The sequence below is a fragment of the Aptenodytes patagonicus genome, chromosome W, assembly GCF_965638725.1.
Source record: "Aptenodytes patagonicus chromosome W, bAptPat1.pri.cur, whole genome shotgun sequence".
NCBI lineage: Eukaryota > Metazoa > Chordata > Aves > Sphenisciformes > Spheniscidae > Aptenodytes > Aptenodytes patagonicus.
Window position 1 is genome coordinate 5,050,038 of NC_134981.1, and position 12,586 is coordinate 5,062,623.

General features: G+C 44.3%; 1 protein-coding gene across 4 annotated transcripts in view; it reads right to left on the reverse strand.

The window, feature by feature from the left end:
• Positions 1-5,118: 5,118 nt before the first annotated feature.
• The window catches only part of LOC143171874 (urea transporter 2-like), a 309,773-nt gene continuing 302,305 nt past the window's right edge, over positions 5,119-12,586 (reverse strand). For all 4 annotated transcript variants that reach the window (XM_076361005.1, XM_076361007.1, XM_076361008.1 and 1 more), the window contains 5 exons: positions 11,159-11,351; positions 10,132-10,279; positions 8,448-8,582; positions 6,822-6,871; positions 5,119-5,391 (listed from right to left, as the gene is read on the reverse strand). In XM_076361005.1, the coding sequence (XP_076217120.1) occupies positions 5,122-5,391; positions 6,822-6,871; positions 8,448-8,582; positions 10,132-10,279; positions 11,159-11,351 (796 nt within the window). In that variant the 3' untranslated portion in view covers positions 5,119-5,121. The remainder of the gene's footprint in view (positions 5,392-6,821; positions 6,872-8,447; positions 8,583-10,131; positions 10,280-11,158; positions 11,352-12,586) is intronic.

The following is a 12,586-nucleotide window of genomic DNA, read 5'->3' on the forward strand; positions in this document are numbered from 1 at the left end:
AAGCTGCTAAATGCACCAAGGTAATTAAGTGTGCTCAGGAGCTGCTGAGCTGTAGTTGGAGGTGCCTAAACTCATTCCCAGGGATAATGCGGTGGAAGAAACCTTTGCTTCCCACCAAGCTATCCCTGGTCTTCTCATTCCACCACTGGGATGTGTGAATTCCAGCTGTGGTAACAGCTGCAGGAGTTTGTAAAAGGTCCCCTGAGAACTGTAAAATCAACTGCAATCAAGGGTTTGTTTCCTGTTTGAACTCCTTCCATCTTCCAAAATAAAACACACCCTTCTGTTGAAGGGGGAAGCGAGGGGACAGTGTTTGGCAAACAGATCTCACCCTCAGAGTGGTGGTATTTCTGTAACCCTGGCAGATGTGATCTACAAAAACCCGAGTCGGTCTGCAGTGCTGGAGAATGCATCTATCATTGCAGACCAGAGATATCTGGCGTGGACAAAGCACAGAGCAACTTCCCAGCAGCTGGAAATTTTAGTGGCTTATCTTATTTGGACATGTCGTAAAGTTTCTGTTTTTTCAGCTTGTGGTGAGGCCCCGTGTTGCTGGAGTAACTCTCTGGAGCATAAAGCCCTTCCCCATATTTGCTGGTGGCTGCCAGGGTGCTGGCTGGCTCCACTCACAGGCTGCCTAGGATTTGGGAGGGGGGACGTTTGCCCTCCCCGTCTGACAACTTCACACTCCTATTTGCCCTGATCTGTAGTTGCAGGTATGGGAAGAGGAGGTGTTGACATTGCAGAGGGGCTGAAAAAATGACAATACTTATTTTAAGCTCACAGCAGTATTGAACAGAGCCGGGAGGGAAGGGCCCAGGCTCTGCTGCAGAGCAGCTCTGGCAGCTTAAGGGTGGAAGCCAACAAGAAAACCCGCTCAGTGGCAGCAGACTTTAACCCATCATGCTTTGCCTGGCTCTTGCTCCCCATACAGTGTTGCAACCTCTTCTCCCCATCACTGGAAGCATAGCAGCAGGTTTTCCAGCCCTACAGCTTTGGGTGTTCTCCCTGGGCTGAGAGGTGCCACCATTTCCTATAGTGGTCTCCCTCTGTACTGCTGTTTCTGTCTGCTCTGGACCCCAGTAGTATGTGAGGGGGTTGTTGGGTCTCAAAAAAGGTCATCAGATGAAGGAATCAGGTGGCAAACATCATGCTCCGGCAACTAGGATGCTCCAGTGCGGATGGCAGCATGGCTCTGACCTCTGCTATGACTAATGTCCACTGAGAAGGCAAATCCCTCCCCTCCACATTCCCTCAGCGCAGCTTTGCTAATTGTTCATGAAGAGTGATTAACAGGTAAGTCATCCTGGAGTCATCAATACCCAAGCCAGGACATCTGAAGCACTTGTCTGACCTTTTTCTGTAAGAGGTTCTGTGACCAATCTTGTCGGCAGAAGCACCTATGTCTATGTGAGAAGAGCTGGGAGCATCCTCTCAAAGAGCAAAGTTGTTTTTGTTTTTTTTTTAGGGGATAAGGAGCAAGTAGAAAAGTAAGAAAAATGACATTTGGAGCAATAAAGTAAGCATTTTCCTTAGAACCACATAGTACATGTAGTGTTTTCACATCGGACTCCAGTTATCGGAGAGTAGATGGTCTTCTGTGTTCCCTGGGGAGGTCTCCTGCAATTCCTTCGTGTTGCTTAGTCTGCTTCCATTTGCCACTGCTGTTCAGATTTTGAAGGCAAATTTTCAGGAGGTTGTTTTTATATATGCAACTGCTAGGCCAGGCGTTCATTCGTACAGGAATATTTATTTCCTTTTCTGTGGAGGTGGGCTGGGTGGCGTGACCGCCCTAGCTGTAGCAGAGGCTTTTGGTTTTAGGCTTTTCTTTTTTTTTTTTATGGGCACATTGGTTTTATGTTAGATCTCTGGGAACTGGCTAAAAATTATTAGTCCCATTGAAAACTGTACGTTTTCTTTTCTTAATGAGTATTTTCTATAGTGCTTGATAGACAGCAGGCTGTTGGGGCTACCACTGATAACTTCAGCTAGTGCTTTTATTGTCTACTGCTCCCTTCCAGGAGACATTTGATTTGTCTTGGCTGTTTTCAAGAATTATTAGTACTGGCTATAGTTACTCAAATCTTTTGATTAGCAAGACACTTAATAAAGCTGTTTATACCCTATTTTTTATGGATGGCTTAAACTCTAGAAATTGCTTTACTAATTGATTTCAAGATGGATTTGCTAGTGGCTGAGGAATTAATATCTGCAGTGGCTCTTATATGACAATTTTTTTCCAATAGCCATATTGTGCTTGGACTTCACTCTTATTTTTAAGAAAACAAATAAAATATTTGGCATAACTAACCACAGTTGAGGTTTTTCTTCAAAATATGGTTCTAGCACTATTTCAGCTGACTCTATCATAGTATTTTTGTAACTTTGTGTTGCTACTATTCAAATCTTTCTTTAATGCTGGATTGTGTGTGACCTAAATTAAACTGCAGAGCAGATGAATGGGTCCTTCTAGTTTGCATGTGCTTTATATTTCATTGACTAGTATAGAGGGAAGGTGCTCAGGCAGCTATGTATCACCTCGTGTGTTATGTTGCCTTTCTTTGTTTCTCTACAGCAGCAGTAACCTTGGGATGTCCCTGATCTTGCAGTCCGTAGTGGCCATACGAGACTAGCCTTGGTTTGCTGGCATCATGGCTCAAAGGGCAGCTTGGCAGCCTGGTCTTCTGCGGCTCTCCGCTTTCTTCCCTGCCTGCTGACACCTTTTCTGATGGTGTCTTTGCTTTTTCTGGAGTCACCATGCAGGAATAAAGTGTTACACATGCGGTCTCAAATGCCCTTTAACACTGGTTGAGATCATAGATGCATTTGCAGCAGTCCTCTGTGATAGCTTTAAGGCTTAAGTGCCTTTGTCCAGTGCCTGGGTCCCGGGTTGTTTCTTGCAAACAACCTCTTTCTCCTAAATTAGCGGTTTTCATCCCTTGCTCTTGTGTTACAGAAATACATCTGTGCCTCTGGGCTCCTGCTGCTTGTCAGAGCTCAGCATCTCCGGGAGGCGGCTGGGATTTGCATGGGAGGTTTTGACCACTATAATGCATTTGCTTTTCTGCTTGCTGTGGTTCTACATCTGTCAGATCTTCCTCCCTCTAATAGAGATAGGTCAGGTATCGAGCTGTGGTCAGTCCCGTGCCTCTTAGTTTGCCCTGGGCCAACAAAAGTCTCACGGCTAACGTGTCAGGCAGACTGCTGGGATTCTTGGTCTTTTATTAATCTCCAAGAAGACTTGTGGCATGTGGGAATGACAGCTAGTTCCTTCGGTGCTTTCCTGGAGGGCATTTGTAAGGTCAGGTTCAGAGGTTAGCCTGAGGTCTAAAATGGGACAGAGGTGTAACACAGGTGCTCAAGTCTGAGGGTGGACCAGGTTATAATGGCTACAAAGCTCACTGGATCCCTCATTTTTCAATGACAGGCTTATCCTGGCTACTGAAATTTGGACTTACCTGCATGTGTGAGGCTGTCCTGCCAGGTGGAATCTCAAATCTGTTGTCATCCAGAGAGGGGAGGAAGTAGGACCTAAATTTTACCAGAGTCCCTGGAATGGCCTAACCTGTTTAAAAAGCATCTGAACATACTTATATGGCACCATATTTTTGTCTCCCAGGCTGAATTCAATCTTGGATCCTGATTCTAGGGGACATTTAGAGGGGCTGGCAGTTGCTGATGCTGTTGGTCTTTTGGTTATAAAGGCACAAACAGTCCCATGAGCAGCACCCAGGCTCACCTCTTTTAAAAAGATCCAAGTGCTGGGTTAAAGCTGGACTCCCACCTGCTCAAAGACCCTCATATGAATCTGCAAAACAGCCCTACATCAAGAGGCAGAAAGGACAGCATCTGATCTGAATGTTTGTGGTTGCATAGTCTCTTTGGATTTCAAGTCTTCAAGACCTTTGGGTCTGTGATTTTAAACTGATCACGTGAAATGGCTTTAGAATGAGGAAGCCTTTCTGTCAGGCTTGTTTTGCAGAGGTTTGGAAAAGATTCCCAAGAAAAGTCCTCTTTAGGGCAATTGGCCCTTCCCTGTTGTAAGGACTTGGAGGAGGCATAAAGTGGCAGTGTCCTCCTCGCACCTTATGCCTGTTAGAAACAAAGCCCCGGGGAGAACATCGGCAGGAGGGTCCTCAGCTTCCCATGACTAACCCTGATGATGCCTCGTGAGGTTTCTCTGGGGCAAGCCAGACACTGAAGACCCATGAGAAGATCCCCAGTCTGACACCCAACAAGCATCAAGGGGAGCCTTTGACTTGTTCACTGCTCGTGGCTTAATGCAAGGGAACTGCTCCCCTAGGAAAGGGAGAAAAAGAACTGCAGTAACTGCCACCAGCAGTAAATGTTTATCTCATTCTTTACATGAAGTTTTCCTATTTCCCACTGGATGCGTGTAGGGATTCAGACCCGCCATCCTGCATTCAGCAGGAGAGAGATCTTCTATTTGTAAGACAGAAAATGATGCAAGGAAAAGAAAAGTGTTTAGTCATTGCTAGCTAGTCACTTTTCTACTCTGATTAAAGCATATCTATTCATACCTTCATTGTCTTGGTACTTAACGAGGAGTCAGGAGATGGCACCAAAAATAGTATGCACTCTGTAAGAATATTTACCTGTGTATGTTGTAGCTGTTAAGAGGAATTAAGAGGGTTAGACATTGATGGGACACAAGAAAGGAAGAGATCACTCTGTTTATTCCACTTTCAGATATGCATGTTCTTAATTTGAAGTGCAGCTCTTGACGTAGTTCTTTCTTACATTATTTATTATTATTAGATACCAAGTCCTTCTCAGCATATTTATTTTGTTAAATTACACATCTGAAATAAAATACAGCCTCTTGTCAGCGTTAATGTTCTTCTGCCTATTCTTATAATTATTATTGATAAGAGGTGACTTTCAAGTTAACAGCGGGTGGATTGATAAGGCAGCTGTTATTGTGTTACCTGAGTGCTTCTTGGAAAGCTTAGCTCAAGGGCAAATCGTGTTTCCTTCGGAGCGTGGGATGCTGAATCCCCAGCCCGCAGACCGCTGCCGAAGGTGGTGTTTGTGGCTGTAGTGTGCTTGGCTAGCGTCTGAAAAACTGCCCCAAAGCTGTACGCTCGAGGACATTTGAAATCAGTAAGCATGGCGGTTTTTGGGGGTGCACAGGGGGGTGCCTCCTGTGCTTGTTTTTGAGTCACCAGAGGGCTTCTGCTCCTTTCGTTTCTGCTCTTCTCTCCTGCTCTCTGATGCTCTTCTCTTCATTCTCAGGTAGTAGATCCGGTTGGCTTCTGGGTAGGTGACTTTGCAGAGGGGGATTTTGTAGATGGCTGGGTTGCCTGAATTTATCAGCAAAAAGAGAAGCGCGGAGAAGCAGAAAGGCCAGGTGCAGAGTGGCAGCCCAAGCTGGAAGGGAAAAGGACAGACAGGTGCATTTTGATACCTCTTTTTGCATGTTCCCTTTGCTTACTTCTGCCTGTTGCTAAATTCTTGCATTTGAGAAGCTGGGAGACCCTGCGCTTTCCCTGAGGACAGCGTGACATAGGACATGCCTTTCTGAAATGCCCCATACAGGATCCCCCCTTCGGATCCAGAGGAGGATGCCCGGATGCAAGTGCCTACACGGGGTCTACACGTGAGCTAGGTTCCTGCTGGTCACTGGAGGTCTGGGAAGCTCCTCTGCTACCAAACGTCGATTCAGTGGCTCACACAGAGGTATCTAGTTTATCTGAACTGTACGGGGCTACGTGTAAGGCATCCCACATTGGAGACCTCAGACCTTTTGGAGATGCAGCCGTTGACCAGAATGGCACTTGGCACCAATATTGAAGCAACTGAATCAGGGTCCAGAGCTCTGCTGACTGTAATGAAAACCAAGACATCTAGCTCACATGTGGACATTAAAATTCTCTAATAAATGAGCTGAATCCTACCCTCACTGTCCTGTAAAATGTCACGTACTGAGAGTACTATTCACACATATTGGCTGTCCTCAATGCCCATGTATTACCAGCATCGCATCCAACCCTCAGGCCTGCTCTGTGACCCCACCTCTTGACCTGACTTGAGGTCTGCCAAAAACAAGATCACAAGAAGAAAATGTAAATGTTCTTTTTTTCTGATGCATCCCAAAAGCAGGTGTGCTTAACAAGAGGGTAGGTCCCCCCCATCTGCAGGGACCTACACGGTACTAAGTGGATGCCAGATGAATATATTTAATGCATGAAGCTGCTAGTTCTACATTTTTTTTTTCTTTTAAGTTACTAAATCAATTTTATTAAAATATGGTTTTGCTTTAATCTCTCAGATCTTAAAGAAGAAACAAAGCTTGGCATTTCTGGCTTCACTTATTTGTTGATCTGTCCAGATATGAGGATTTTGTATTTAAGAGAACAGTCTTCCCCCTGCATTTTAGTTCTCATATCCAGATCAAACTTAAATAGTATCTGTGGGTAGGGTGGGAGAAAGATCTCGGAAGAAGCAAGGAAAAATTTAGACCATTGGAAATAATTGTTCAAAAATATTGCCTGCAACAAAGTGTTGCATCTCAAACCGCTTGCTGTTGCTGGAATCCACATATACATGCACAGTCCTGCTGTGGATGACATGCTCCAAAGTCTTTAAAATCTTATTATCGGCTGCTGAGTCTGCACGTGCACAATTCAACTGACAGAGAATCTGTACAAGATCTGCCATTGGCTGCAGCATTCTCATTCCAATGCTGTCAAAACTGACATGGAGAATTTTGGGGTACTTCCTTAGCGTTATATCATAACAAATCAAAATACAGTTAAAACAAACAAACCAAAGCCCCATTAAAAAACCCTGAAACTTACCACAGATAGGGCATTAGCAAGAGCTGCTCCAGAGTAGGCACAAAATAATGCTGAGAAAAGAAGACCAAAGACAGCTCAAGATGAGGAAAATCTTGCTCATCTCTCCAAAGAAATTATTAGAAATAGTAATATTGTTCAAATGCACAGTAAAGTATCCTGACAGCTACCTGATGTGAGGATTAATTTTATAATTCAACAGTTAGTTAAAATGCCCCAATGCTGCATCTGGCCATGTGGACTACATTTGGTCTTATCTGCTCTGTAGAGATGGATGGTGAATGAAGAATGTGGTTTTGTCATGAGCAAGTGATGGTGGTATTCCTTTTATCTTTAATTTCTTTTTAATTGGCACAACTTGACCTGTGTGCAGTGGGCCATTACAGGGATCCCCCTGTACCCGGCACTGGTGAGGCCGCACCTCGAATACTGTGTTCAGTGTTGGGCCCCTCACTACAAGAAGGACGTTGAGGTGCTGGAGCGTGTCCAGAGAAGGGCAACGAGGCTGGTGAGGGGTCTGGAGAACAAGTCTTCTGAGGAGCGGCTGAGGGAACTGGGGTTGTTTAGCCTGGAGAAAAGGAGGCTGAGGGGAGACCTCATCACTCCCTACAACTCCCTGAAAGGAGGTTGTAGCGAGGTGGGGGTCGGTCTCTTCTCCCAAGTAACAAGTGATAGGACAAGAAGAAACAGCCTCAAGTTGTGCCAGGGGAGATTTAGATTGGATATTAGGAAAACTTTCTTCACTGAAAGGGTTATCAAGCATTGGAACAGGCTGCCCAGGGAAGTGGTTGAGTCACCATCCCTGGAGGTATGTAAAAGACATGTAGATGTGGTGCTTAGGGACATGGTTTAGTGGTGGACTTGGCAGTGCTAGGTTAATGGTTGGACTTGATGATCTTAAGGGTCTTTTCCAACCTAGATGATTCTATGATTCTATTCTATGATTCTATGAAATTCTCCACCGGTGTCTGTCCTGTGGATTCAAACCACGAGCAGTTAGCAGTGGGCCTCCTTGCCCCAGGATGTCAGAGGTGGCAAAGCAGCAGATAAGGCACCCAAGGACAAAGTCAAGGAAGGGAAGGCTACGGGGCAATCCAGAAACTGTGCTCAGGACAGAAAATTACTGAAATGCAAATGGTTGGAGGCTGGGTGAATCTTTATGGGAATTTTATATATGCTACACTGTTCTTAAACTCTTCCCATGTTTTGGGCTGCTGTTGGAGATGGGGTCTTTGGGTAGATGGATTTTAAACTGACCTTGTGCGACAGCTCTCTTCTTGTGACACACTTCCTCTAATGATACATATAGTTATGAAAAGGCTGCTTCTATGAATCTGTTGAGTTGCTAATTTGTTAAACTTCTGCTCATGGCATAGCTTGTGCTCCTTTCACAAACAGTACTTCCACCCTTTCTCGATGTTTTTATGTTATCAGGGCCTAAAGACCCTTCTCTCTGCACTTGCAGCTTGCACATCCAAGCTCAACTCTGATGCCATCACAGAAATAGCTCTTGCATAGTACCTAGTTTTGCAGTAGAGCGGGAGCCCAATGTTGACTCTCAGTCTGCACTACTCATAGACTGCCTGGCTGCAGAAATTTTTGTCTTCCCTTTATGTAAAAGATACATACCACAGGCAAGTGCCAGCAAATGAGTCTGCCAGGTCAAGGCATAGAACATGCCCCCAATCGCAATGCATGCGAGAGCGCAGTTGTAATTGTGTAAGCCAAGGTAGATGCTGTCAAATGGTGATGCAATGCTCAGTGCTGCAAGACAAAAGGCAGGGCTGTGAGGTCAGGTATGAGAGGTATCTGCAGGAGGACCCGTCACTTGCTGGGAATCCATCGTCTCTTCCCTATGACATCTAGATAAATTTAACCATGCTCACACTTGCATAACATGCACATGCAGAAAAAGCATGAAATCAAATAAGCTCATTGTTTTGGAGCTCTGATAATGTCCCTGGAGTTGGAATTTGGCCCAGTCTCAAAGGTTTATTTCAGGCAAAACTTCCTGTGTACGCACTGAGTGTGTTGTAGCTAGTCTCCCAGTTGACCAGATGGAGGATCCAGCCAGAGTGTAGGAGGACCTTCTCACCTGTGTGTCCTTCTTGCAGAAAGCTGTGCTCCCATGTACTGTTTAAACCTCATACATACCCTGATCTTGAATATCAGAGGCACAGCTGAGTGTCTTTTGTGGGTGTAAGCAGGGTTTTCCATCTCTTCCTAGTGACCTTTGCTAGATGTGGTCTAGATACTAGGTATGGTCACTCCATCATTGCTGTGGAAATTCTCCACTGGGTTGGGAGCTGAGGGTCTGCTCCAAACCTGACCTCATAGGTACTTCTGCAGGATTTCTCAGAGGCTTCAGGAGTACCAGTATAAAGAAGAGCGCAGTATGTAGTGCACAGGCCACCTTCATGTCACTCAAGATTAATACATTTCCTGCTATAATGTCCTCATTTGTCTTCTGTTTCATCGCCATCCTTATCCCCAGATACTTTCCCCTGACCTTTCTCTTCTAGATTAAATGTCAGACCTGTACAAAACTTGCAAAATGCTCTTAACCATACAAATTGTGGGTAGTTTTGTTTAAAAAAAACAAATATAAGGCAGCTCACATCTTGTACAAAGTGCTTGAGAGCATAGGGAACTTATTGTTGGATGTCTGTGCCTTTTCCAAGGTTGTTGTCTCAGACTACACTTATTCCATCATATTTTTTTATTACAATCAGTCACATAAGTGGCATTAATCTTGTCATTACTTCAAGGGTCAGATTCATCTCTCTTAACTTAAGATTGTTTCTCTGGTTAGTGGAGAGACAGGCCATTTTGAGTGGCATTCATTTAGCTATTTTTACAAATCTGCAGCAGGATAGAATGAACTTCATCCTAGAAAAGTTTGTTTCTTTTCATTGATCAGCTCTGAGGTAGACATCTGCATGTGGTGGTAATTTAAAACACTTGTGGTGGCAAGAAATCAGTTCTGAAACTATTTCTCTATGTTTCTTTATCATCATCTCTGTGGGATTCGTCACATCCAATGGCAGGAGGGTTAAGCAAGGTGGAACAAACCACCTGCCTGAGTTACAGATCTAATAACAAATTGAAAGCTTAAAGAAAATCTGCTTCTGTTCTTGCCTTCACCATATTGTGTGACCTTCAGTAAGACCTTCCAAATTTAGACAGTTTCAAAAATGGGAGTGTTTTCCCAAGTACGTCCAAGCCCATGCAACTGTAAAGTTTGGACAGAGTCATATAATGGCTAGCATCAAGATAACCTAGTCAAAAAATGACTTTGGTAAATATTTCTTACCTGCAAACATCCCCACTGTCGATCCAATTGCAGCATGTAAACAAATAAGCGGGGAGGAGATAAGTAAAGCAACAAGGAAGATGCCTCCAGTCCAGGGGTTTTCACAACCATACACTTGACCAACACCGACTGGGATGGATTGCAAGAGCTGCAGCAGCCAGGAGAAAAGGGCATGTTATTGTATCTCTCTACTCGGAAGGACACAGCAGTTATTTTGTCCAAGCTATTGGTTAGAAAGGAAGGAAGCAACCCTGGCTGTGAGTGGGACTGATGGGTAAATGTGGGCTCTCATGCCCTCCGGACCAGAGTTAGTTCATTGTTTGGTTTGAACTTTATCAGTCCAAGATGGACTTTTATTTCTTTTGGGATGGTAATATGGTGGATGGGGAGTGGGGGGGTTGGGCTTTTGATTGTTGGTTTTTTTTTTTTTTTAATATGACTTTAGTGAGGGAGAAAAATGGTAACATTCCTAGGCAATAATACTATGGTGGGCCTGGTTGATTTGAGTTTATTATCTATCATATGAAGCATATCAGTTACCCTTACGCTGCTTTTGGAAGGTGATCCTCCAGAGCTAGAGCTAGACCTGAGGGGACTGGGTATAAATGAGTTTCTGTCCCTTCAGAATCCTGATGCTTCTTCTGTCTTTTTATATTGTTACTGACTGTCTTGCTGATGTTCTTTCAGCCACATCTGGAGAGTGAGAGTGTATCTCTAGATGTGCTTCTGTACTGACAGCACTCAAGATTTGTTTTGGGGCAGTCCAATTTTAGGTGAAGTGAGTGGTTCAGCAGCTCTTTTCCCTCAGGCTTAATCAGCCTTTCTGCTGGATCAGCCAGGACTTTCCCTAGGGCTTTTATGGCACTGTCCTCCATGGACTGAACCGAGCCGCATATTTCTGTGAATTGGTATTGGCTGTACATATCATATACCCGTTCTGACCCATGCGGAATTGTTATCCCAAGCTGAATGCCTTCACACTCACCTTTTTAATGAAATAGCGTAAACTTGTTGGAGCGAAGCTTACCAGTGGCACATTGATTGCAGACCAGGTGATATTGGGCGCTGATGCTACAGGCTTGATGAGGGTTGTAGGGAAGAAGGGGTTGTAGTGTCCTGTGGCTGCAAAGTACAAGGTCACCGCAATATTGAAGGGCAGAGTGAAAACAGGAAGGTCCCATTTACTGAAGATGGATCCCAAAGCACTGGACAGGATTGGACTGAGAACAGAAGGAGAAGAGAAACAAATATAACTTGTTCATAACATTTACAGTGGTGAAACAGCCTACCACTTTGGTCATAAGCTCTGGTAAATGCAAGCCAATGCCATTCCTTTTAGAAACATCAGGGAGTGAATACCTTTAATACGTTAGTCTGCATCAGACAAATAGTCGCAGAATGCTGTTCATCTTTTTGCAACAACTATCACATCCACTCATGGATGGCATAAACTCCACACCCTTCTCTCAGGACAGCTGGCTAGTGTGCAAGCGGTCTGCTAGCTATGCCGGGCTCAGGAAGACAACAAAGAAATGTACATCCAGTACAGCATTTAGGCATGGATGGAGAAAGGCAAACTGGCTTCTTATTTGGTAGAAAAATCTAACAAGAAACAGAAGAGCAAATTTTGGGAATGCCACAGGAAGAACTGTGGAGAAGTTTGGATGGTCTAAGAAGCTGCTGTCTTGAGGAGGCAAGAGGGAGTTGGAAATTACCTAATTTGCTTTTTTTTTTTTGTTTGTTTGTTTGTTTAAATAGTTTGAAGGATATCAGAAGATGGTTCTGCAAAAGAAATAAAGCAGAAGAGGTGATCAAAGAGGATGGAAAATCTTCCATTAAGAAAGACAGAAAATATTTACTATGTTCGGCGCTATTTTGATACTGTGAAAGGTGGTGTGCCAGGCATGACTCAGACCTTGATGCTCCTGCTTATGTCAATGGACTGATGTTACTGTGTGCTGCCCAGGTACCACCCAAAATCATATGGCATTTTCTGAAAACTGAGCTTCCTTCTTCAGAAACATGATTGAGTATATTTAGCACGTAATGTATTTGGGGTGACCCTCAAAATATTTAGAGATCGAACACTAAAAAGCATGCAAACCTTGAGATACCATGACTTTTCCCAAAGTTCTTGGCTGTAGAACCCGGGATATAAACTTTACCAGATCTGCTTTTCTCAGGACATTTCCAGACTGCCTTATTTCCACTTGAAGTGGGCGTCCTGCATGAATGCCTTTGCCGTAGCATATTGGCAAGATAATATCTGTTTTTTATGGGGCCCAGAAAGCACGTGGAAGAGAGTGAAAGGGCAGATCCTGTCCTTGATGGCAATAGACTGCGTTCTGCTGCTTCCAGCTGAGTTTTCCCGATATAAGTGAGCTGAGCAGCTCTTATGGTCAACCTCCAAGTAGCAGTGGGCATTGCACAGTTTACAAAAATTCATTTTAAAGAC